The sequence below is a fragment of the Heterostelium album genome (assembly GCF_000004825.1).
Source record: "Heterostelium album PN500 unplaced genomic scaffold PPL_scaffold11, whole genome shotgun sequence".
Classification (NCBI taxonomy): domain Eukaryota; phylum Evosea; class Eumycetozoa; order Acytosteliales; family Acytosteliaceae; genus Heterostelium; species Heterostelium album.
In genome coordinates this window covers 1,368,406-1,393,180 of record NW_008805073.1, presented here as the reverse complement: position 1 = coordinate 1,393,180, position 24,775 = coordinate 1,368,406, and the positions used below count along the sequence as shown (strand labels likewise).

The 24,775-nt window shown below is 30.4% G+C and overlaps 11 protein-coding genes across 11 annotated transcripts; 4 read left to right on the top strand and 7 right to left on the bottom strand.

The window, feature by feature from the left end:
- Window positions 1-1,626: 1,626 nt before the first annotated feature.
- On the bottom strand, window positions 1,627-2,661 carry PPL_09915 (RING finger protein; the record flags this gene model as incomplete). Its single annotated transcript, XM_020580702.1, has 3 exons — window positions 1,627-1,873; window positions 1,963-2,496; window positions 2,573-2,661. The coding sequence occupies 3 exons, from the start codon at window positions 2,659-2,661 to the stop codon at window positions 1,627-1,629; spliced, it is 870 nt and encodes a 289-aa protein (XP_020428742.1).
- Window positions 2,662-3,133: 472 nt separating this feature from the next.
- On the bottom strand, window positions 3,134-5,801 carry tpsB (glycosyltransferase; the record flags this gene model as incomplete). The annotated part of the gene is made up of 5 exons (XM_020580701.1): window positions 3,134-3,291; window positions 3,389-3,865; window positions 3,974-4,470; window positions 4,545-5,005; window positions 5,076-5,801. The coding sequence occupies 5 exons, from the start codon at window positions 5,799-5,801 to the stop codon at window positions 3,134-3,136; spliced, it is 2,319 nt and encodes a 772-aa protein (XP_020428741.1).
- Window positions 5,802-6,865: 1,064 nt separating this feature from the next.
- On the bottom strand, window positions 6,866-7,339 carry eif5a (eukaryotic translation initiation factor 5A; the record flags this gene model as incomplete). Its single annotated transcript, XM_020580700.1, has 1 exon — window positions 6,866-7,339. One exon carries the CDS (start codon window positions 7,337-7,339, stop codon window positions 6,866-6,868), a length of 474 nt encoding a protein of 157 aa, XP_020428740.1.
- Window positions 7,340-7,426: 87 nt separating this feature from the next.
- PPL_09912 (TLD domain-containing protein) lies at window positions 7,427-9,890 on the bottom strand (the record flags this gene model as incomplete). The annotated part of the gene is made up of 5 exons (XM_020580699.1): window positions 7,427-7,469; window positions 8,362-8,383; window positions 8,876-9,123; window positions 9,218-9,350; window positions 9,434-9,890. 5 exons carry the CDS (start codon window positions 9,888-9,890, stop codon window positions 7,427-7,429), a joined length of 903 nt encoding a protein of 300 aa, XP_020428739.1.
- Window positions 9,891-10,104: 214 nt separating this feature from the next.
- Window positions 10,105-13,005, top strand: PPL_09911 (transcriptional coactivator p15/PC4 family protein; the record flags this gene model as incomplete). The annotated part of the gene is made up of 6 exons (XM_020580698.1): window positions 10,105-10,107; window positions 10,431-10,845; window positions 11,939-12,149; window positions 12,211-12,468; window positions 12,531-12,595; window positions 12,845-13,005. The coding sequence occupies 6 exons, from the start codon at window positions 10,105-10,107 to the stop codon at window positions 13,003-13,005; spliced, it is 1,113 nt and encodes a 370-aa protein (XP_020428738.1).
- A 164-nt stretch (window positions 13,006-13,169) lies between these two features.
- On the bottom strand, window positions 13,170-15,045 carry PPL_09910 (mitochondrial substrate carrier family protein; the record flags this gene model as incomplete). Its single annotated transcript, XM_020580697.1, has 3 exons — window positions 13,170-13,664; window positions 13,951-14,208; window positions 14,491-15,045. The coding sequence occupies 3 exons, from the start codon at window positions 15,043-15,045 to the stop codon at window positions 13,170-13,172; spliced, it is 1,308 nt and encodes a 435-aa protein (XP_020428737.1).
- A 165-nt stretch (window positions 15,046-15,210) lies between these two features.
- PPL_09909 (uncharacterized protein) lies at window positions 15,211-15,993 on the top strand (the record flags this gene model as incomplete). The annotated part of the gene is made up of 2 exons (XM_020580696.1): window positions 15,211-15,243; window positions 15,868-15,993. 2 exons carry the CDS (start codon window positions 15,211-15,213, stop codon window positions 15,991-15,993), a joined length of 159 nt encoding a protein of 52 aa, XP_020428736.1.
- An 85-nt stretch (window positions 15,994-16,078) lies between these two features.
- Window positions 16,079-16,282, top strand: rps25 (eS25 family ribosomal protein; the record flags this gene model as incomplete). The annotated part of the gene is made up of 1 exon (XM_020580695.1): window positions 16,079-16,282. The coding sequence occupies one exon, from the start codon at window positions 16,079-16,081 to the stop codon at window positions 16,280-16,282; it is 204 nt and encodes a 67-aa protein (XP_020428735.1).
- Window positions 16,283-16,464: 182 nt separating this feature from the next.
- PPL_09907 (uncharacterized protein) lies at window positions 16,465-17,601 on the bottom strand (the record flags this gene model as incomplete). The annotated part of the gene is made up of 1 exon (XM_020580694.1): window positions 16,465-17,601. One exon carries the CDS (start codon window positions 17,599-17,601, stop codon window positions 16,465-16,467), a length of 1,137 nt encoding a protein of 378 aa, XP_020428734.1.
- A 256-nt stretch (window positions 17,602-17,857) lies between these two features.
- Window positions 17,858-18,539, top strand: PPL_09906 (uncharacterized protein; the record flags this gene model as incomplete). Its single annotated transcript, XM_020580693.1, has 3 exons — window positions 17,858-17,988; window positions 18,111-18,274; window positions 18,460-18,539. The coding sequence occupies 3 exons, from the start codon at window positions 17,858-17,860 to the stop codon at window positions 18,537-18,539; spliced, it is 375 nt and encodes a 124-aa protein (XP_020428733.1).
- A 2,965-nt stretch (window positions 18,540-21,504) lies between these two features.
- PPL_09905 (LTR-retrotransposon skipper) lies at window positions 21,505-24,693 on the bottom strand (the record flags this gene model as incomplete). Its single annotated transcript, XM_020580692.1, has 4 exons — window positions 21,505-23,557; window positions 23,639-23,775; window positions 24,300-24,596; window positions 24,622-24,693. 4 exons carry the CDS (start codon window positions 24,691-24,693, stop codon window positions 21,505-21,507), a joined length of 2,559 nt encoding a protein of 852 aa, XP_020428732.1.
- Between the last annotated feature and the right edge of the window lie 82 nt (window positions 24,694-24,775).

Sequence of the window (24,775 nt, the reverse complement as noted above, 5' to 3'; positions counted from 1 at the left end):
TAAATACGATTTCCATATTTTATAATCTAATCGATTCTCAAAAGACAATCATTATAAGATAATATGAGTGAAATAAAATTAAATCCAATAAACTAATAAAAAAAAAATCAAATTAAACAAACTTAGTTTCAAATTACAATTTAAAAATATCTAAAAATGTAGTATTATTATTATTATTTCTAGATTGATATACCTACCTGTAAAAATAGATTAATTTTTGTTTCTATTTTCTATATTTTTGATTCTTCAACAACATCAACTAAACTTTATAAAAATAATTAATATGCTATGTAGATGAATAGAAAAGCTATTAAAATCGGACAAGCTATAATTATGAATTTTTTTTATCTTTTTGAATTTATTAAATAAAATTATAATTATTATTTGTATCTATAAAAAAACAAAAACAAAAATTATTTTTGATGAGATAGAGATGGAGATAATTATTTTCCCTATATGAAAACTGACTATAATTATTATTATTATTAAAAAATTAGTTTTACTTTATAATTTTAGTTATATTATTAAATTATATATTATTTAAAATAAAGAAAGAAAAAAAGAATTAAAAAGTTGATAAATTTTATTATTTATTTATTTATTTTTTGAAAAGGCAACTATTGATGTCTTTCTATTTTTATGGTGTGTATGGGAAATGTAAAGAAGAAAAAGATAATATTGAATTGAATACACACTTTTTGAAGTAGAAAAGATTGATAGCAGAAGTTTTATTTAATTTAATTTTATTTTTGATAAGTGTGATAATGAGATATAATAAGGCAGAAATCATATCAAACACAATTGTGAACATTCTTGTTAAAATCATCATATTTTTTTATATAAGTAAATTTTTTTTTCTATTATATTTAAGATTATATATTAATATAAAAATGATTTTGATAATGATGATTTAATGTGTTGGATAGTCAGAATAATAATAATAATAAGGGTGAAATAAGTGGTTTATGATTGAGTGGTTGGTGTGAGTTGTGTGTAAAAAAAAAAATAATATTAAAAAAAAAATAAAGATGTTCATTTAAATGTTGTGTTTATTTAATTAAATATATAATTATTCAAAAATACTATAAACTTAACTGATTATCATTTTGGTGGTGTTGATACATTTTCTCTTATTTTTTCTTTTTTTGAGAATATGAAAAAACAAGTTATAATTTGTTTTTAAAATGAGATACTTTAATCATTATATAAATTAATATTTGAACAACTAATGTTTGGAATTGGATTATAATCGAAATATAGGATTGAATAAGATCTTTGATATTATGATTGAAGAGAATCTAGTATGTGTGAAATATAAGATCCATTGGAATTGTGTAATGAATGTTTGATGGATACTTCGCATTGATATAATCCATTGTAGGTGGTTGTTAAGAGTATAGTACCATTAATGATTTGTTAATTCATGTCAATCACTGCGCATTGAATCTGATGACCGACACCAGGATAAAAACGTTCGAATTAATGAAGTGCAAAATTATACAAATTAAAGTTATAAAAAATAATCATATAAAAATGAGAAATCTGATTGATACACATAATTAATTATAATTTTGTTTAATTATTTGATTTCTTTTATACATTTGAATAAATAAATTAAAGTATCACCTATCTGGTGTCTTTAAGTATTGTTTGAAAATAAGTAGAAATCTCCTCGGGTTGTGCCTCCTCCACTAAAACAAAGTCCATTTCATCTTGATCATCACCGAGTGTTCGACACATCGGACAAGTATTATTTCTCGATCGCCATTGGTTGATGCAGTCCGAGCAGAATGCATGTCCACACGGTACTACCGACAACTGATCATCTTCAAAGCAAATAGGACATTCTCTAGAGTCTTCAATTTGCCATGAACTATTTAATTTACTATTGTAGGAGGTAATATATTATCTATTGTCAATACTAAATATTCATAGCGGTTTAAATAACTAATCTATACATACGCTCTTTTATATATATCATTAATTGGTATTGAAAATTCATCGTCTTCATCGTAATCACCTCCTGGTGTCACCGAAGATTTAGATACCTGTTTTTTTAACTTTGATTTGTTGTTATTTTTCATTGATGTTTCACCGCTCTCTATTATTTCCTGTACTGCCATCATAAACTGATAGAACTGACCGTATTTCAATATATTCTGTACATTTGATTTGTCAATGCTATTACGCAGACTGTTGTTATTACTATTACTTTGGTTGTTGTTGTTGTTGTTGTTATTATTCCTGTCGTTTAGATCTACATTACCCATGGCATTGCCCTCATCACCAGTATGAATGATATGATCATTACTGTTGGCATTGCAACCACTATTACTTCCACAGCTATTCTTGTCTCTCTCTTCGATCGGATTGACCAACGAAACATAAACTCTAACAAACAACTTCCACAAGGTAGTTTCCTTCACCAAATCGAAATTAGTAATATCCAATGTCAACTTTATTATCTTTCCTGAAGAATCTTTATATGTTTTTAAACTACAATAATAAACAAATAACATTTTATTTAATTAACATCTTTGTAATGTTTTAAGATTAATAATAAATAACATACATTTGATTTGCATTGTATACATCTTCTTTAAATTGTTCGAGAGTACCAGCTCTCTTTTGAACAATTTGATTACTATTTTTATTACCCATATAAATTAAGATATATAGTAAATAAACCAATAAGATTTATTGTTATTTTTTGTTTGTTTTTATTTTAAAAAGAATAAATATATTTCATTATATATACAAATTTAATTAGATATATTTTATTTTATTGATTGTTATGCTATTACAAATAAAAAGTTGAGTGTTTGCAATGCTGGTTAGTGGGTATTGTATTATGTTTGCTTTGTTTTGTATCGTTTAAACTAACTACAATAACAATAACAATTAATATATTTTTATTAATAAATTGATAGGGTGATTTTCAAAAAACTTTCTATTTTCGATTTTTTTTTTTTACCCATCCACCTTGAATTCGGAGGTTTTGCATAAACATCTTCTTCCCTGGTAAAGCAGAAGATTTAGTTCGTAAATGGTATTTAATAAAAATTCAAAGAATTATAAAAGGTGTTTTTTTACACTCCAAAAATTAATTATTTATTTTATTTTATTGATTTTTTTACATTTTTGATAGTTCATTGAGTAATTGAATAACTTCGTTACTGTTCTCTATATATGATTTTGCATAGGTATTCATTTGATCTTTAGCACCATCCGATAAAACTTTAACAGTGTATCCTGCATCTACAGAAGTTAGTTCTTTAAACATATCTTCATCTTTATTATTATAATATTTAAAAATTATTATAATTGTTATTATCGTGTTAGTATAATAAATAAGTTAAAAAACAAAATATTATGTTCTAATAGTTACCTGTTTTATCGTCACCTATACACAATATGAAATCAGGTTTTTCATGATCGGATTTCGAGAGAATCAACTTTATGATTCCTCCTTTGTTGATACCGATCGGCTTTACCTCTATTGCTTTCTTTCCGACTAGAATGTCCAATGGGTACTTGTTGGCCACTGCATGGAGTTGTGCCATGAGCTCTTTTGCTTGGAACTCTGAAAAGTCTGGATCGGCATTTCTATAGTGCCATGTCAGATTGATTTGCTTGTGTTCTACAAACGATCCCGGTGTTCTATCCTCAAAGTCCTGCATGATATTCACGACAGTCTCCTTCCAGGAGAGATCGATCTTTGAGTTTTCGATCCACTGCTGATCAATGCCCGTCGGTCTGAACAATCCACCGTGCTCACACGACATTCCAACTGGAAGTTTGCCAAGCCATCCTTCTAACGATGCACGATCACGTCCCGATATAATATAGATTTCATTTCTCGGGTCTTTTGTTAGTCTTTCCAGGGTGCTGATCAACTCCTTGCTAGGGACGGCCAGCTTTGGATGCTTGACAAGTGGAGTCAATGTTCCGTCGTAGTCCAAGAAGAACATACGCTTTCCACGTGCCTCTGCAAAACTCTTCTTGATAGCCGGTATATTGAGGTGCGGAACTGAACTGTTTTCAATGTCCTCACGTACCACCTCGTGTAAATCATAGAGGAATCGCTTTGCCCAGAACTCAGATGTGTTTGCCATTACATAGTTGTAGTTGATCTGATGTTTCAGCTTTCTATCCTTTGATGTCATCTGTAGAGCCTCTAGAATAGCATCGGTCATCTCTTTCTTTGAAAATGGATTGACAATGATTGCACCACCCAGACATCTAGCGGCACCTGTAAACTCACTGAGAATCAACACACCATGACTATCCTTCTGACAGACAACATACTCGTGTGAAGTCAAATTCATACCATCTCTAACAGGTGTAACCAGAGCGACATCTGCCAGCTTGTAAAGTGCGGATATCTCCTCGAAACTAACGACCCTATTGATATATTCAATTGGATTGAAATCCAAAGTTCCATATTCTCCATTGATTCTACCAACAGTCCTGTTTATTCAAATAGATTATCATTAATTAACAAACTGTACTCTACTTAATCTATTGGAATAGAAATAACTTACTCATTTACAGTTCTATGTAATTTCTTTTGCTCCTCAGATTCATTACATAATTCAGTGGTTGGTTCGTATATTTGAATGAATACAAGTTTACCTCTCCACTCTGGGTAGTTCTTTAGCAATCCTTCGATGACTTGTAACTTTCTGGGGACACCTTCGATTGAATCCAATCGATCTCTGGCAAACACCACCTTTTTACCTTCGAATATTGTCTTTAGCTTCTCGACACGAGCAATCACAGAAGCAGTTCCCAAACTCTTTACGAAATCACTAAAGTCGACACCAACTGGGTATACCTGTAACTTTACAAAGTGAAACTGGTGATCAGTTACCACCTCTATACCCTTTGGCTCAGCTTCCAAATCCAACAATCTAGCACAACTACTTCTAAAATGTCTTAAATACTCGAAAGATTGGAAACCAATTAAATTTGACCCAAGTATTCCATTTAATAATTCTTTTCTCTAAAACATCATTAAATTAATTAGTATTCGAATATATATATATATTACTAATAATTATGTTATAACATACACTTGGTAAGATTCTAAATAACTCATAACTTGGGAATGGAGCATGGAAAAAGAAACCAATAGGAATACTTGGATATTTCTCTCTTAGCAAGACGGGAAGTAACATGAGGTGATAATCGTGAACCCAAACAAAGTCACCTGGACGCCAGAGTTTACCGATGTGGTCGGCAAACAACTGATTCACCTGTACGTATGAATCCCACCATTCCATGTCTAGACGTACGTGATTCATTTGGTAGTGAAGCAGTTGCCATAGACCAATTTTACAGAATCCTTTGTAGTAGTTGGTGATGGACTTGTTGTCCAAGAAGATCGGATAGAAATGCGGCTCCTCCTTGTTGATGGCGTCGCGAACCACATCGAGATCGTCCTCTTCGTTCAGATTGCAATGTGGCCAGCCCACCCAGAGATAGTCTTCGATCTCCTTTCCGAGAAGATTGAACAGTGCTGATTCTATTGGGAATGGTTCACGTGTGACATTGATCTTGAATTGATCGGAATCTTCCTCCTTTTCGCGCTGCACATTGACTGGCAACGAATTGGAAGCAATAATTATACGCTTGCAAAACAAATTGGAATCCTGAACGAGTGGATTGAATGTTTTTCCATGATTGGTATTGATAACATGATTTTTTATATTATCTTTATAATCGTTATTCGTATTGTTTATCATTTCCAGAGTTGTTTTCAAAAGATTGGTATTTGATTGTATTGTTCCACTTTTCATTTTAATTTTTAAAAAAAAAAAGAAAATACAATATTACATTAAAAAATATCTACTACTATTTTTTTCCAAATTTAATTTAAATTTCCAACTACAAAAAAAATCTATCTATCTATCTATCTATCTCTAAAAATTTTAACTAAAATATATATATAAAAAACTAAATAATAAAATAAAAACTAATCTATATAAATATTCTATATTTGATAAAAATAAGCAAAATAAAAAATAAAAATTCAGATAATTTAAAAAAATTTGATTATACTATGATTATTTATTATAAATAAAAATAAAGATTGAACAAATTAACCATTAAATTATTATGTTGTGTTGTGTTGTTTGTTGATGTTATATTTTTGTGTGTTTTTTGTAATTGTTATTTATTCATATTATGAACAACAACTACTTATTGATATGTTTGGTTGTTATGTTAATTTCGAAATATTATTATTTTTAACTGATATGGTTATTATAACATGTAAGTGGGTGTATGTTTGCTGTTAAATTTAAATTGAATTACAGAGTGTAGTTTTTATATTTATAATTTTTTTAATTTATTTTTTTAATTTAATTTATTATTTATTTATTTCATTTTTTTTTTTTTTGTAACTTTTTCGTTTTTGTTTAATGCTTTATCCACTTCTTCATCATCATTTTGATGTTATTGTTATTATTGATTAATAAGAAGACTCATTGGTTGTCCTACACAAACAACACACACTCTGCAATTCATTCACTTAACCACCCAACTTCCAAATTAAATTAAATTGTTTTTTTTTAATTTTTGCTTTTTTTTTAATGTTTTTCAAATTAAATAAATCATTTTATAGGTTTATTACTTTTTTTGAACATGATGTGAACCACAGCACGATGATAATTACAATAATATCCAAATTTGGTCAAAGAACATTATATTTTTCTTGATCAGCTAAAAAAAAATTAATATTCGATTGTTTAAACAAACTAAGTGATAGAATGAATGGATCAATTAAAAAAAAAAGACGATTTTAATTATTTTTTGATTTAAAAAAAAGTTTTTAAAAGATGTCTTATAAAAAATTAATTATTTATTTGAATGAGGTGACACCTTCGATACCCATGGCAGAGATGACTGAGACGAGGACATCCTTACCGGCGGCGAAAGCAGCAGTGATTTGTTCACCAATATCACCTTCTGGAACTGGGAGATCTTCCTTGGTGACACCAGTGTCTTCCTTGAAGAGAGTCAAGTAACCGTCAGAGATATCAATGAGTGAGTATTCAGCACGGGAGACATTTGGGACATCCATGTTGTGAGTTGATGGACAGATATCTTCGTATTTCTTTCCGGTGAAGATATCGATACCAGTCAAGTTGACTTTGGCGTGACCGTGCTTACCAGTCTTGGAGGTAGACATATCGACAATCTTGCATGGACGACCGTTGAGGACGACGTGACCGTTCTTTCTCAAGGCGGAACATTGCATTGGATAGGTGAGGGAGGCACCGGATCCTTGTGCTTGATATTCTTCGACTTCTAAATCTTTTTCGGTGTCAGACATTTTAAATTAACTGATTTATTTTTTTTTTTTTTTTGATTTTTTAAGAGATAAGGTTAATTATGATTCTAATTTCGTTTCTCGTTTTTGTTATAATTCAAATTTCACCAAAATTGAACTGCTATGATTGCTGCTATAAAAAACAAACTACCACTATTTTTTTTTTTTTTTTTTTTTCTAACGAAAAACTTACACAAAGTACAAACAAAAAAAACTAATAAATATAAATAATATTGTTATTTAGTTTTGCTTTCAAAAAAACAGTGAAATAAATAAAATGGATTATTTAATATAAAAAAAAAGACAGTGAATTGAAAGAGTGTAAATTTGAAAGTGGAGATTGTTGTTGGTTGTGTGAAAAATAAAAAACAAAAAATAAAAATAAAAAATGATATCTTGTTTTTTTCTTATGGTATGGGGTGCTTGTAGTTGTTGTTGTGCTAAAATCTTTTATCACAGTTGTTGTATTTTCGGAGTTGTTTCATGTATGTTTCTTGTTATATATATAAGAATTGTTTTATCTGTACTCGATCTGTAAAAAGTCGGTCAAATTGAATTTGTGTTATTATTGTTATTTTTATTATTATTTATCTTCTTCCTTTTCATTTTATCGATATCTAAAAAATGAGTTGATTTATTGTTTTTGTTTATTGGGGTGGCAACAGCAACAGCATTCTCATAGATGATATAAAATATATAAATAAATTTACCTTTTTTACACTAATACACACAAAGTAAAGAAAAAAAAAGAGGATTTCAATTTTGAAGGTTGTCGTTGTGAAATCAAAAAAAAAAAATTAAATAAAAAAATTATATTTAAAAAAATTTAAAAATAAAAACAAAAAAAATCGTTCAATTCATGTTTTCGAGATAAGCAATGCAGTAACGTTCACGTTTGTAATTGGTTGTTTGGCACCATCGCAAATTTAACTAATGAGAATTAATTTTTTATAACAAAGCTGGTGATGTTATTTTTTTTTATTTATCTTAATATTACCTGGGTAGAAGAATCTATTATTTCTTACTTAAAAACTAATAAGATGTAGGCTGTAAAAAATAAAATAAAATTAAAGTATTCATTGGTATCTAAGGTGTACACCAAAGTCTAGTCATATGATATTATAAAAATGTATATATATAATATACAGTCTCTGTCCATTTAATTAAAACTAATAGGATGAAAGTTGTGAAAATAATGTTAACTAATTGGTCGTTGATTATGTGAGGCAATCAATATTAAATAGCTTTCTATATGTTATATATGAAACATTGAGAATGGTGTTGCTCGCTTTGTGAAATTCCATGCTGTGTAGATATAATGTTATCTTTGTTGATTTTGTAGATCTTTTGCTTGCCTCTTGGCATCTTCATTATAAACACTAAAGTTGTGTCCCATATATCTTGCAATCATTTTATCTGCATTATCTACCGAATTGGAATCAAAGAATAAGAAAGAGTGTTAGTTGCCACCTGTTTATGATTATTTGATTGATGGTTATCTAGTGAGATCTAGTCAATAACAGTAAAGAGATTTCTTACCTTCTGCCTCTAATACACTTCTACCGGCTTTCTTTTTCTTTCTGGCTTCTTGATAGGCACGCTCTTCTATCTCCTCTTGTGTCAGCACTCTTTCCTTGACCATCCAAACCTCGACATAGACACACTTGAAATCCTTGGTGTGTGACAGTGAAGGATTACCAAACGTAGAACTCTTCTCAGTTTCACCATCTTCCGAACCTTTACTCTCACCATAATCAAATGTTTCGTCTATTGACCATCCAAATAAGCTGAATATGTTTGTAATAATGGGATCAGAATAAAATGTTAATTAAAGTGAAAACCAAACATATGAGAATGATAAGATAGTAGCAATATACTTACTATTGAACACCACCCATACCAACACCATTATAGAGTGTAGTGGTACCTTCATTCAGATATTGGAAGTTTCTATCTATACCAGTCGGTCTGTATACCTCTAACTTTGGATTTATACTAAATACAAAACATCTCTCTTTAAATAGTAGTAATAGTAGTAGTAGTAGTAATTAGTTTAGTAATAGATCAATTGAAATGATGATGATGGTGATGCTTTACCATTTCCATAGAATTTTGGGAATTTTGTTTTCCAAACTTCATCTGCAAAACCACCAAATATGTGTCCACCATCGTCTTTAATGATGACAATGGTAGAACCTTTATCAGTGACATGTGTACAGAATCTATTATAGCTATGTCCATTTCTAGTCGATGAAAATAATAATTGCCATTCGCCTCTATAATCGTCACCAGGTAGATATTTCGATAGATAACTAATTGATTCTTCATTCAATACACTTGATTCTGTATTTAAAATAGGTTTCTTTATTGATGTTGGTTGTTGTTGTTGTTGTTGTTTTGCTTGATTTTCTTTTATATTTACATTATTATTATCATTTATATTTACATTATGATTATTATTATGATCACTCAATACACTTTGTTGATTATGATGGTGATGATGATGATGATGAGTTGTGGATTCATGGTTTGCTTTTGATTCTTTATTACCCATTCTTTGTTTTCGTTTATATAAAAACTAGTTAGTTTTCATCAGTATTAATAGTGATGCATCAAACAAAAAATAATTTTCAGTTAAATAAAAAGTCGCCCAGGGTAAAAGAATAATAAAATTAAATATCAAATAAATTGAAGAAATAAAAACAATGATTTTGAGTTAACAAGATTTATAACAAGTTGTTTATTTTCAATAATGAATAAATAAAAGAATGGTTATATGATTTTTTTGGTCATTATGATATTAAACAAGAGTATTTCTTTCACACCTTTCTTTTATAGGAAATAATCCAAATCAACTTTAAAGAAAAGGAATTCTTTGATCATTCTACTTCATAAGGCTTGGACCAAACAAAGCTATTAGTAACTAAAGACATTTCCAAGATTATTGTAATTGTACACCTTTTTTTTTTTAATATTCATTTCTTTGAAATAAGTTTAAAAAAATTTTTTTTTTTGAAAGTTCCCTCCAAAATTTATTTAAATTAATTATTATTGTTAATTGTTTGTTTAAAGATATATTTATATTTATATATAGATAGAGATAGAGATGTCAAAAAGAAAAGCACTTATAGAAAAAGACGACGACGAGTTTAATAGTGATGAACAATCCGCTGAGGAAAACGGTGATGATGCCGTAGATGAAAACGAATCGGAGGAAGAGGAAGCTGAGAAGCCAAAGAGCACCGCCAAGAAGTCTGCTGCTGCACCAAAGAAGACAAAAGAAGTAGAAACCAAATCAAAGAAGACTGCTGCCAAGACTAAAGAGCCTGCCACCACCGACAAGAAAAAGAAAACAACTGCCAAATCATCACCTTCCTCCTCAAAGAAAGAAAAGATTGTAGACTTGGGAAACAATAGAAAGGTATCATACTCTACCTTTACCAAAGATCCAAGAATCGATATCAGAGAGTTCTACACAAAAGATGGTGAATCACTTCCTGGTAAAAAAGGTAATAAAACAAAACAAACGAAATGACGACACATCAATAATCAATCAATCAATCAATCAATCAATCAATCAATCAATCAACCAATCAATCATTCAAACAAAACATAATTCAATTTACTTACACATTCATTATTAACAAATATACTTTTAGGTATTTCATTAACAAAAGAACAGTTCCAACTTATCATAGACAATGCCGATACCATCACTGGTTGGTTCGACTAAAGTGAAAGATACCAAGAATCAAACCTGCAATACATACATTTTAATAATAAATGAATACACCTACATATACAACATACATACACACACATATATATAAAGTTATATATACATATTCAAGAGAATCAACAAGAAACGCACAACAAAGACAACAACCAAAATCAATAAAATATTGTAATAAAATTTAGTTATTAAAGGTAGCTTTTATTTTTATTTTTATTTTTTGTTTCACACAACCAGAGATCACACGACTTTTGCCTAGTAATATTCCATTTACTTTTCTTAGGTGTAAATCCTTTTTAAATCTAGTTGAAAAGGGTACAAAACAACAAATTCTTTTAAAATGAAATTGAATAAACAAGTTCAAAACTTAATAATAAGTCGGAGATTGAATCAAATTAGGGCAGTACCTTACAATAATTGCACTTTCTATTTTGTTTCTTTTTCAAGTCAACGCAGAAATAGATTATTTTTTAAAGCTGTAAAACATTCTCTGGATCTTAAGATTTCGAATTTCGCACGAAACCTGGGGTTTACCACTGTTTCTATACTTTAAAAAAATTATTAATTACTAAATTTAAAAATGATGTGCAAATTGATCATATCATTTCATCCATTCATTGTTTACAACAACAATTCAATTTAATGTAAAGTTGCTATTTGTTTAATATATTTAATACTTTACTTTTCAACAACTATGTAAAGATGTCATATAACTCTGAGTACAACATCAGTCATTATATCCTATCAGGAATTTATTTCCTTCTGTTTGCCTATTGTTTTTTAATATTAATATTTAAAAGTAAGAGAAATAAAAGAATGAGATTCAAATAATATAAAACTTAACTTATCCTAACATTTGACCTATTTAGCTTGCAAGCATAAATTTTGTAGGTCAACTATTGTATTTTTTACTTTTCTTATTATCGGTTTTGCAACTAGGAGTTTTATGTTTATGATTTATACTCTTGCCAAAGATGGAGCACTTAAATTATCATACTCCGAGCAGCAATCACTTGAATTCCTAAAGATTCTACCAACTTTTTTCTTTTTCACAGCTTTATCAATATCACTATTTGCTTGGTAGGTATATTCGCTTGAATTCAATACAATTTGTTTATTCTAACCATTAACTTTATTTTAGTATATTGTTATTGAAACATAAAGTTGGAACACCAGACCTCAAAATAGAGCTCATTCGTAAATTCAAAATTTACGTTGCAATTGGAAATGTTCTGATGTATGTCATTGCATTGGTTCTATCACTATTGGAGTACCGTGAAGATCACTCACAGGGACCCACTTTTGTCGAGGATCCTACCAATTCAATATTTGATGTTGCACTTCAAGCCTATGCTGCCGGCATCTATTTATTTTCAGCGATTGTCACTCTTGTTTATCTGTATGTAGCGATAAGATTTAAATCACACCTTATTATTTTTATATTAATCTAAAACTTTGTAGTTTAATTTATCAAATTAAGAATAAAACAGAATTGGAAGCCGTCGGTCAGCCATCGGAAGAGTTTGGTTTGTTAAGGAAAAAAAAGAATAGCCTAAACAATTTGAAGCAACAGAATAAATCAAAGTTGCTTGAGGATCATGTCGATCTCCTCTTTGGTTTGCTATTTTGTGTGTTTTTAGTTCGATCCATATTGGTATACATTACAACGCTGAAGGTCGGCCAAATCGATTCACCATTCTACGACTTTTTTTACTACTCATTCCTTGAGGTCCTCCCACTGATATTCATGATCAATATAATGCTTCGAAAAACAGCAAACAGCTGGCTTGGAAAGATCGATAGCGATGACGAAATCACTTTATTACAATTGATAAAGTGGTGGTTCAGTTCACTGTGCCATAGAAATAGCTATGATGAAATTCCCGAAAAGAATTTATCATCATCAACAACACCTTATGATATTTCCTTAGGTTAATTTCAATTTTGCTCGATGCATTCTGTACAGACATTTCAAAAACAATAATTTATTAAATAATTTTAGTTGTTAGTATTACCTTTTTTTTTGACTGTGATATATTGTTCTTTGTTTATTTTTAAATGATGATGAAAATGGTGTAAAAAAAATTTTTTTAATCAATTTTATATGTTTCTATTGGTGGTTGTTGTTGATGTTGTTGTAGTTGTTGTGATAGGTGATGATCGTTTATCGATATCATTGATTGAGTCATCACCTTGATTCGGTGTTTCGTCGGTGTCTGAAGAGATGGTTTCATCTTCTGATTCGCTGTGTTCGTCATCGGATCCGACCATTGGTGAAAGAGCCATGACACCCATGCCAGATGGCTGTGAGTTGTCAGTAGAGTACAATCCAGACTTGGATGAAGATCGACGACGTCGAGTAAGATCGGCATTTCTCTCCAACATCTGTTTCAACTTGATAAAAATGACATTGGCAAACAAAATGCCAATCATCCACAGTGGGAACAAAACGAAATAGGTATTCAATCCCGAAAACAATCCTCTGATTCCTTCTCTACGATAAATTGTACTTAGAGTCTTGAAAAATCCAATATTTCTAATATTTAATCTAACTTTTATAACTGGTGATTCGAAAGTGATTCGAAAGTTAGTCAACTAATTGTTAATAACTTGCTAATAATATTATTAAACTTGAAACATACCAGTTAGTATATAATCTAATAAAATCTTTACACATAGCAATAGAATTTGTGCTGGTGACTTCTCGTTGGGTGAGAAAGGACCTCTTCTTGCGCTCTGTAAAAGATGGTTATCGCACTTCTTAAAGAGCCATTCAAGCAATGACTTTAAAGCAACTACTTCCCAACCCTTTTTGTTTCCGATTTAAATTAAAAGTTGGTTAGCTTTCCATTTGTAAAAGATCTTGATTGTTATTACTTACAGCATATAAACCTTTGATAATTCCTTCGTTCTTGCAGATTCCACTGAGTGTACAATCGTTGATGTAATGAAGGTTGTCGGATTTGTAGAATCGGTGGACAATAAGACGAGTCATGAGTACATCGAGTGGCAGTGTCATTGCATTCTTGGCGAGTGAAAGGAGGACGTCGACGAATGCACCAACTCTCTGTCGCTTTTGGATGGCGGAGAAACTGGCGTTGCCAAGTGGCGGTGTGTTGTAGGCAGAGTTGACGAATCGCTGTGTAAAGTTAAAGATGATCACCACAATGTTGTGTAGGAGATAGATGAGACCGCCATCGTAGATGTGGTAGCCTTTCTGTTTGAACAGCTTCCAGAGACTGTCGCTTGTGGTCAGAATGGCTGGTTGCTGTAACAGCTGTGGCAACTGGATGGGAATGCCAATTGGTTGTGGCTGTGGCGATGGATTCGCCTGAATAAAAGTAGTCAAAGCATGAATGGGGAACTCGATCGGGTGGAACATCAATTTGCTGACTGCCAACGAAATCCATTGCAATATTACATCAAACATTGTATCTTGATTCTCATTAATAGCAATATCTCTATCTTTACCACTGTTATTACTCTGTTGTACATTATTATTATTATTATTATTATTAACTCTATTATAATTACTACTTCTATTATTACTATTATTATTATTAATGTTTAAACTATTATATTGTTGCTGTTGTTGTGACTGTAAAGGTGGCGAAGGTGACTGTCTATTATTATTATCTCTATATCTATTATTACTATTATTTGTATTTATACTATTTACATTATTAATATTGTTATTGACAGGAGAATCAATTTCAATTTGAGGTATATCTTGTGTTTGTCTTTGTTCTGGTTGCTGTTGTTGTTGGTGTGCTTGTTGCTGTGATTGTTGTTCTTGTTCCTGTTGTTCAGTTTGTCTATGGTTGTTATTATCTGTATGATTCATTTCTATGTTGTTATTAGCAGTTACTTGAGTTTCTTCAGTACTCTCATTGTCAACTACTTGTTGATGATTGTTTAATTCGTCTTGTTGTTGTTGCGTAGTACCATTTTCAGTACTAACATTCTGTGACTCCATTATGATAATATTAATTTATTTTATGCTTTTTATATATATATTGATGTTAATGTTACTCTTATTACTTTATATAAATTTTATTCTTTTTCTCAACTTTATGATAAAAAAAATAAAAATAAAAACAAAAATTAAAGCGACCAAGTTTAGCTTAGGAGATACTCAAAAATGAAGAGCAATTCAAAGAACATGAATAATAAAGTTAGAAGCAAAAATGAAAATTGGAATTATTTGATTTTTTTTAAAAAAAAGAGTGATAAAAACAAGTTAAACAAATAAAAATAATAATTAAATTAAATTTAACACAATCATGTGAATACATATCAAATGTCTTTTATATTTATAAAAAAATATATATATATATAATTATTTTTATTATTAATGTAAATCAAAAAATACACTTTTAAATTAACTATACTTAGTAGTAAGTGTAGTGTATGATATGATGGTTGTTTATATTCATCAGCTTTATTATAACAACCTTACTTTATTTTTTTTTGTTCACAAAGAGGCACTTGAAGTTTTACAAAAAAAAGCGTAACGTTGAAAAATGAATTTAATTTTAAAAAAATAATTTTTGAAAAATTCAATTCTGGCTGTCTGTGGTGTGGGTGTGCGTGCAGTGGGCAATCGACTGGACTCACTTTATGAGTTTCGTGAGAGTTATCCAATACTTCCTTTTCGATTTCATCAGATAATAACAATGGTACGTTTATATACTATGTTTCTAGGATACTTTAGATTATAGTGATTAGTGATTAGAGAAACACAGAGAATGATGATATTAATATGACATCTATGATTATCTACAAACACAATCAATAGCCTCCCAAAGCTGCCGGTGGAAAGAGCAAACAAATCCAAGCTGGAAAATCAGCCGCCAAATCCTCAGGATCCAAGGCTGGTCGTAAGGTAAGACTATTTAAAAACAGAGAAAACAAAACAGGTTAGGAAACAGTGATTAACATACATTTGGATACTATATGAACAATTATAGAAATGGTCAAAGGGAAAGTCAAGAGAGAAGTTGAACAACATGATTCTCTTCGATAAGGAAACTTTCAACAAGATCAACAAGGAATTGCCAGGTGCTAAGGTCATCACCATCGCCTCAGTTTCTGACAAGTACAAGTGCAACGGTTCATTGGCCCGTCGTGTCATCAGAGATTTTGCTGCTAAGGGACAAATCAAGAAGGTCATCTACGGTCACGGTTCTGGTATCTTCACCAAGACTGCTTAAATACAGTTTTGACGATCTCACTGGTGAAATAAATACTTTTTAAACAAAAAACTATCATCATATTTTAATCATTTTCCTAATAATAATCATCCATCATCATCAGTAACAGCAAATCATCATATGATAGTTTAGCAGCAAACAAGTCAATAGACAAAAAAAAGTGATTAATCACTTTATGTATCTTAATATTTAGATTTTTTATTTGTATTTTGTTGTTGGTTATGATTATTGTATGTATTTGATTTTTCGTTATAGTCATCTAGTTCGATGGTTGTTGCTTCTGTTTGTTGTCTATCTTTGGATGATTTATATGATGAGGTTGGCTTTGTCTCTTGAATGATTGTCATTTCGTCTTGTTCGGTGTGGAATGTCGTTGATGTTGTGGTGGTTTGTTGTCTGAGGTCTTGTTCTGCTTGTACGAGTGGAAATTCTTGCTGTTGTCCGGTGTCTACATTCTCTAGCAGTAGACTAAGTGTTTGGAGTGTTGCTTTCGAGTTCAGGTTACCGAGTAATGGTAGTTTTCGAGGCATCATTCTACCGAACAGACCAGAGTCACCATCGATAGGGGTGGCTTCCGCTTTGCCAATGATGACTGCATCGACCGAGAATCTATCCAATTCATTAGCATTCATCAAAGTCATTGAAATAACGATAGGTTCGAAACCGCCGCCACCACCCCCAGCTTTAATATCGTCATTGTCATCGTCGTCAAAGTATTCGAGATTATTCATATTCATTGACATGTTATTCGATTTCATTGCTCTTGCCAACGGTGAATCACGTGTGAACACCACGAAATTCTTTAGTTGTATCTTGTCGAATTCGAAATTTCGTTGGGTGACAGTCTCTATTACATCTTTCTTTGATCGTAACAACTCCATTACGTGCTCGTAGAACTCTCTGTACTTCCAACGATTGACGTGCATTGACATATGACCTCGAAGTGCTAAAGCCAATAGTATTCCGATTTGTTTCAACATCGATCCGATTGTTACATTCTTTAGCTTTGATTCAAATTCTTCCAATCGTTTTTCATCTTCTGTCAATTCTTGTATCTCTGCATTCTGCTGTTGCTGATGTTGTTCTCTTTGTTTTTGTTCTTTCTTTGACTTTGACTTTGACGAGAATGATCTACTACCAACAACATGTATATTATGTACTTGTTTACTATCAATAGGATTATAATTATGATTGTGATGATAGCTTAATAATCCACCTAATCTATTAGTGTGATTGAATGTGAAATTTGCTGATTGATAGGTGTTCAAAGATAATAATAAATGTTGTTGAGATCTGTGTAATCTGTAAAGTCTATTCATTTTTTTAAAGTGAAATTAATGTATAATTAAACTATGAGAATTTAAAACTAATCATTTTTTGTAAAATCTCATCTCAAGTTGAGTCCCGAGTTAAAACTTTACAAAATAGTTTTAAATTCAAGTGCCAGCACTTTTAAATCAAACACTACACACTATTTACTTATTGTATTATTATTATTATTATTTTTATATAAATTCTAAAGAGTAATACCTTCTCAACAATTGGATTACCATTTTAAAAAATAGCTACTGAACAATGCAGATGCTTACCGCTAATGGACAACACATTGACTTGCTTTGGCTTCGGAAGTTGGATTTCTTTCTTAGTTCTTGCGGCTGTAATACTTTTCAAAGTGGTCGTCAAACTTTCAAATCTTATATAGAGTGGTAGATATTCAACTGGATGAAATATTGACATCTATCTTTGCACCATACTCACGTGAGAATGAATATATCTAGGCATACAAGCAATTGAGAAGAAGAAAAGACGATGATATTGCCATTGTCAGTTGTTGCTTCAGAGCCTTGTTGGCAAAGAACGATGAGAACGACCGAGTCGTACAAGACTGTACTCTTGCTTCTTGTGGTATGAGGGTTAAGGCTGTCACACTACAAGGTCAAGTTTGGCAAAGATCGATTCTAGAGAAAGCATACCAAACACTTGAAAAAGTAAGTTTTTATTTTATTTATTTACATAACAACTCTTTAGAGATAATTGTTATTAATTAATTACTAACAAATTATATTATAGGATTTACCAGTTCAACAAGGAACACACCTATGATTGAATACAGAAGATCATTGTACTACATGTTATTTCTTCTCGGTTTATCATATCTATCTATATTATTATTGTAGATTATGCTTTAATAGTATTACCTGCTGATGAATCTATTGATGAACTTCGAGTCATTAGATCAGCTGACGAAGAGCATTGAGAAGACTACAGGTAGTATAGTATTCTTCATAGAAGATACACCAAAGCAACAACCATCATAGAATGGTGTCTGCACAGTGGGTTGCTTTGGTGTATTGGGAATATTGATGTCCAAGTACACTTCGACCAGGCAAGCACGAATCTACTGCTCCATACTTTACAATTGTCACCTCTAATACTACAGGTACCGCTAATGATACACAACAATAAGATCAACAACAGTAACAACAACAACAAACTAGAATGAATAGTTTTATTTGATTCATCGATTTTGGATGTTATTCTGGCGTCACCACCCAATAATAAGTAATAACCAAACTACCAACACTCAAACCAACAACATCAATAACAATAGTGCAATACTCAACAATAACAATTACAATAAGACAAACAAATAAATGTTGATCCTTTATCTCTAATCAAAGGATCAACATTAACAACATCAGCAGCTCTATCAATTCAATGCTAAATATTGAGTGCTGTTAACTAACAACAATTCAATATGAATTAGAACAATCATAACTTTAATAATTTAAATAAAAATCAAAACAATTTAAGAATTATAATATCAAGTATTTAATTTTATTAAATTATGTCTTTAACTTTGATTATTATTTGTTGTTGTATACACGAGAGTCAACCAGTATAGTAACGAGAGGAAACCAGCATAGTGACGAGAGGCAATCGGCATAGTGACGAGAGGAAACCGGCATAGTGACGAGAGGAAACTGGCATCACGATGAGAGGAAACTGGCATCACGATGAGAGGAAACTGGCATCACGATGAGAGGAAACCGGCATCACGACAAGAGGAAACCAGCATAACTAAGAGAGGAAACCGGCATAACTACGAGAGGAAACCTGCAGAACGACGAGAGGAAACCGGCATAACTACGAGAGGAAACCGGCATAACTACGAGAGGAAACCGGCATAACTACGAGAGGAAACCAGCATAACTACGAGAGGAAACCGGCATAACTACGAGAGGAAACCGGCATAGTGATGAGAGGCAACCGGCATAGTGATGAGAGGCAACCGGCATAACTACGAGAGGAAACCGGCATAACTACGAGAGGAAACCGGCATAACTACGAGAGGAAACCGGCATAACGACGAGAGGAAACCAGCATAACAACTAGAGGAAACCGTCATAACAACTAGAGGCAACCTTCACAGTAATGAGAGGAAACCGGCATAACTACGAGAGCAACCCGGCATAGAAGAGGCGTCACTCATAGTAAGGAAACAACAGGCATGGTAACAAGGACTTGGAAAAGAAGAAAGAGATAAAAAGAGATAAGTTAGTAAAACATAAATATAAATAAGTTAGAGTTATAATTGTTAGATATTACTTACAAAATTATTTGTATTTGAAAAATAATGAAAAATGACATTGTGAATGAAATTATAGGTTTAAATAGTTTTAAATTTGATTCGTTAACTTACAGTTTGAACTCAAAAATGGCGGTAACTGTTTAGCGCCAATTAAAAGTATGAATTAATATTCAAATTTGAAATATAAATATTAAAATTAATTAAATAATTCATTTTATTATAATATAATATTCAAAAATAAAAAAAACAGGCGATCATTACCAATGAAGAAACAACAAGCATAATTTTCAATTTTATTAATTTATTGAATTTGCAACACCCCATTTTTATTTGACAAGTTCATATTTTTTTTTTTTGTTGCAAAAATACAATAATATTGTTGTTTTTTGTTAAATATAATAATTGAAGAATATTATTATTGTAGTAGAAAACTATAATTATTTATTTAAATTGTAAGATGATTCTATTGTGTAATAGTAATGGATTGATTCGTGAAAACAATAATTACAATTGTACTAGAATAGAAGTGATTTACTATAAAAAGAAAATTTCAAATTGAATTGTATAGTTAGATTAAAGTGTTCAACTTATTCATCATTATAAACATCTCTTTCATAGTCATATTGATAATTCGTACTTCCAAAATTGTAAGTATTGATAGTTTGTACTCTTCAATTGAATAAAGTTGAATGAATAAACTTTTTTCTTATCTTATCTGTATTACATTATAATTTAATTTTTTTAAACTAAAATTAAATAAATTATCTTTTATACTTTTAACAAATAAATTGATTATAAATAGAAAATTGAAATTTTTAAGTAAAAATTACTTTCTTTTAATTTTAAATATCAACTTGTTGTATTCGTTGAATAAAATATTTAAATAATATAGAGGTAGAAAAATTTTTACAAGTTGATATTTAAAAATAAAAAAAAGTATATCATTACAATAGGATCTAAATAGATTAATTTTAATTATTTATTTAAAAGTGATACAATTTAATTGATTTGATTCACGATTTATTGGAATTGAATGACAATGTCAAGTGTGGGTGTTCTGCCTTGATTGTGTGTTTTTTTTATTTTTTTGCCAATCAAAAACATCAACCAAACTTTTAAATTAAGACATCTATATATTTAAATATTATTCTATTTAATTGAGAGTATCGGATAAAATGACGTTAATTATTTTCAAAATTTGGCGGTTTCTTATTATTATTGATTATTTTTAAATCTAATTTAAATATTTATATACTAGTAAATACTATTAATATCGAAATTTTGCTTTTCAATATAAGCAATATTCATAATAATTTGTTATTTCTAAGTAAGTTTTATTAATATCACAGAAATCTGTTCTTGATTAACTAGTTTGGTATTCATTGTAGATTAACTTGTTGGTTATTTCTTTATGTTAACTTTGGTAGATTGATATTTTGTTGATTCACTGAATGTTGATATTATTCGAATATATTTGATTATTGCTAAACAGTTGAATTATTAATTTAAGTTATTTGAAATCGTGTCCATGAACTGTTTGAATTGTGATAGTTGAGTTCTTAATAAATTATTGAAGTGTCAGTTGATTTGATTATTATAATTCTAAAATGTTAATTTTAGAACACTGTCTTTAGTTTGAATTAGTTTTCAACCAATTTCTATAGTCTCCGGTTAAAGACTTATATGATTGGTGAACATCGTTATCCAGTATCCATCCTTGGACTCCTCCTATATTGAAAAGGTATTCGGTCTTGGCATCTCTCTTGTTGGTGAGATTGAAGGTTCTCTTTCTTGTGACGAACATTGTATCTTTACGAATGATATTGGCGTTGATCAAGGCTATGAGTATCTTGGCACTTTGTTTGGTTGGTGGATGGTTCGGATAGGAATTGTGGTATTGGATGTATTCTTCAAGGACAGTTAACTTATTCTTCTTTTCGAATGCTTCTTTGATTTCTTTGGCAGATATTCTCTGGAAATTAGTGATTTCAGAAGATTCTGAAAATTCTCTTTCATTTTGGAATGTCAATGTATTATGAATGATTGGATGAGTAGTAGTTGAGTTTGGAATATTATCCAAAATTAAAGTGTTTGAATCTGGTGTATTGATAGGTGGGTTGTTGTTTGTAGTTGAATTGTTGTTTGTTACCAAATCTAATTCTGAATCAATGTCCATGGCTTCAGTGTCATCTGTGTCGTCGTTGTTGTTATTCTGATTGTTTTGTTCATTTTGAGTAATTGAATCGATTTCAATTTCATCTTCTTCTTCAACTTCGCCAAATTCGATATCATCATCATCCTCATCGTCTAAAGAGTTGTGTTTCTTGAAGTATTTAGCGTGTCTAGTGAAAGATGGATTGATTCTCTTTCTCTTTGTACCAGATTCAACGTTGGCAACTGTGACATTTAATCCATTGACATTCGTTACTTCGTATGGACCATCAAATCTTGTTTCTAATTTGATTTTGTTTTTAGGGTTTGATCTAAACTTTCTTAGATAAACACTATCACCTACTTTAATATCCATTTCTTTCTTATTTTTATTATATTGAATTCTCATGTTATATTGATTATCGAATAACCAATTTCTAACAATTTTGAGTTGATTTCTCTTTGAGTTGATCATGTTTTCGATATCAACGTTTGATGAGTTCATTTTCAATTTGTATTGAATAAGAGAGAGTGGTGTTATTGGATTTTCACCTGTATAGATTTTAAAAGGAGAGTATTCGCATCCGTGATGGATGGAATTGTTTACACAAAATTCAATTGTATCAACTAAAGTTATCCATTCATCATGGTTTTCTTCATTGTAAGTTGCAATGATAGCTTTACGAAACAAGTTACCTAAGTATCTGATTATACTTTCCACTTGTCCATTGGCCTGTTGATTTTCTGCAGTGGTAGTTCTGATTTCACAATTTAATATATCCATCAGATCTTTCCAAAATTTACTAGTAAACTTTGAATCTCTATCAGAGACAATTTCAACAGGCATGCCATGATGTTTGAATATTTCTTTCATAAAGATTTCAGCTAAATCTTTAGAAGTGTAAGTTGAATGAACTGGTATGAGTCGTACCATCTTTGATAGACGATCAACAATTACCCAGACTTTATTATATTTAATACCTTTGTATTCAGTATCAATTAATGGAATAAAATCCATACTGATGCTTTCAAAACATTTAGTTGGAACAATAAGTGGTTGAAGTTTACCAATTGATTGTCCACGAGCATCAGTTGCTTTGTTACAAGTATGACAAGCTTTGACATAATTAGTGACATCTTTGGCTATTCCTTCCCAAATGAAATGTCTACTTATTAATTCTAAAGTTTGTTCTATTCCATGATGACCTGCCAGTAATGAATCATGGTATATGAAAAGAATACGTTTAATAATAGAGCGAACTTGAGGAATTACTATTTTATCTTCAAAATATTTAAGTTTACCTTCTGTTTTCACAGATTTAGATTTGTAATATTTTGAAGGATGTATTGTTTTATTCTTTATTTGCGTTTCTTCTTCAATATATCCATTTTCAATCATTGCAATTAGATCATTATCATCAATGGAAATGGTGGTGGAGTAAGTGTAACGACTTAAACCATCAGCAATTACATTATCAGATCCTTTTTTATAAATAAGAGTTGGGTTAAAAGAGAAAATGTATTGTAACCACCTAATTAATTTAGGTTTTGTATTGTCATTAAGTTTATTATTTATAAAAAGTATATTTTGGTGATCGGTATGAATAACTAACTTATAACCTAATAGCATATGATAGTTAGATTCGAGAGCATGTTTGATTGCCATAACCTCTTGTTCAAACACATGGTAATCCTTTTCGGTTGTGTTAAACTTCTTGGATTTGTTTATTATCTTCTTGTTCAATATTGTCTTTGTATTGATAAATGACATGACCTATTCCATCATTGGAGGCGTCACAATCGATGTGAAATGTTAACTTATAATCGGGTATAAAAAGAAAACTACTATCGCTTATTTGGTTTTTAATCAAAATGAATGTCTCTGTATGTATGTCTTCCCATTTAAATAATTAATTCTTTCTAGCTATATCAATTAATGGAGCTTCTATTTCAGAGAGTTTGGGGATAAACTTTCGGTAGTAGTTTGTCAAACCTAAGAATCCTCTCAATTTTCTCTTTGTGATAGGTTGTTTCCAATTTTTGATTGCTAAGATTTTATCATTTATAGGAATCAATTTATTATGACCAATAATATGGCCGAGATATTCAAGTGAGTATTGACCAAAAATACATTTAGTTAGTTTTATTTTTAATTTGTTTTGATTTAATAAATCAACAATTTCTAAAACATCTTGAATGTGTTTGTCTTCATCATCAATGTTTGTTTTGATTAACAAATCATCGAGGTAAACAAGTAATTTTTTTGGCAATTACATGTCTTTGGAATATACTGTCCATGAGTCTCTGAAAACACGCTGGTGCGTTTGTGAGTCCAAATGGTAATACAGTATATTGGAATACACCGAATGAAGTTTGAAATGCTGTCTTAGATTGATCATTCTCATGAACTCTAATCTGGTGGTAACCTTGGAGTAGATCAATTTTAGAGAAGAGAACACCATCTCTTGTATTGTTAAGAACTTCAGTGATGTTTGGTAATGGATATGTATCTTTGATAGTTATACCATTTAGAGATCTGTAGTCTACACAGAGTCTCCAACCTCCATCTTTCTTTTTTAATAAATAAAAGAGGTGCCGCAAATGCGGATTGAGATGGGGTGATTTGACCATTTTCCAAATAAGTGTTTATCTGTTTTTTCCAATTCATTTAAAACGAATGTTGGATTGGATAAATTATTTTTTGGTTTTGGGTTGTCAAATTTATGTTAAAATCAAAATCTCCGTGAGAT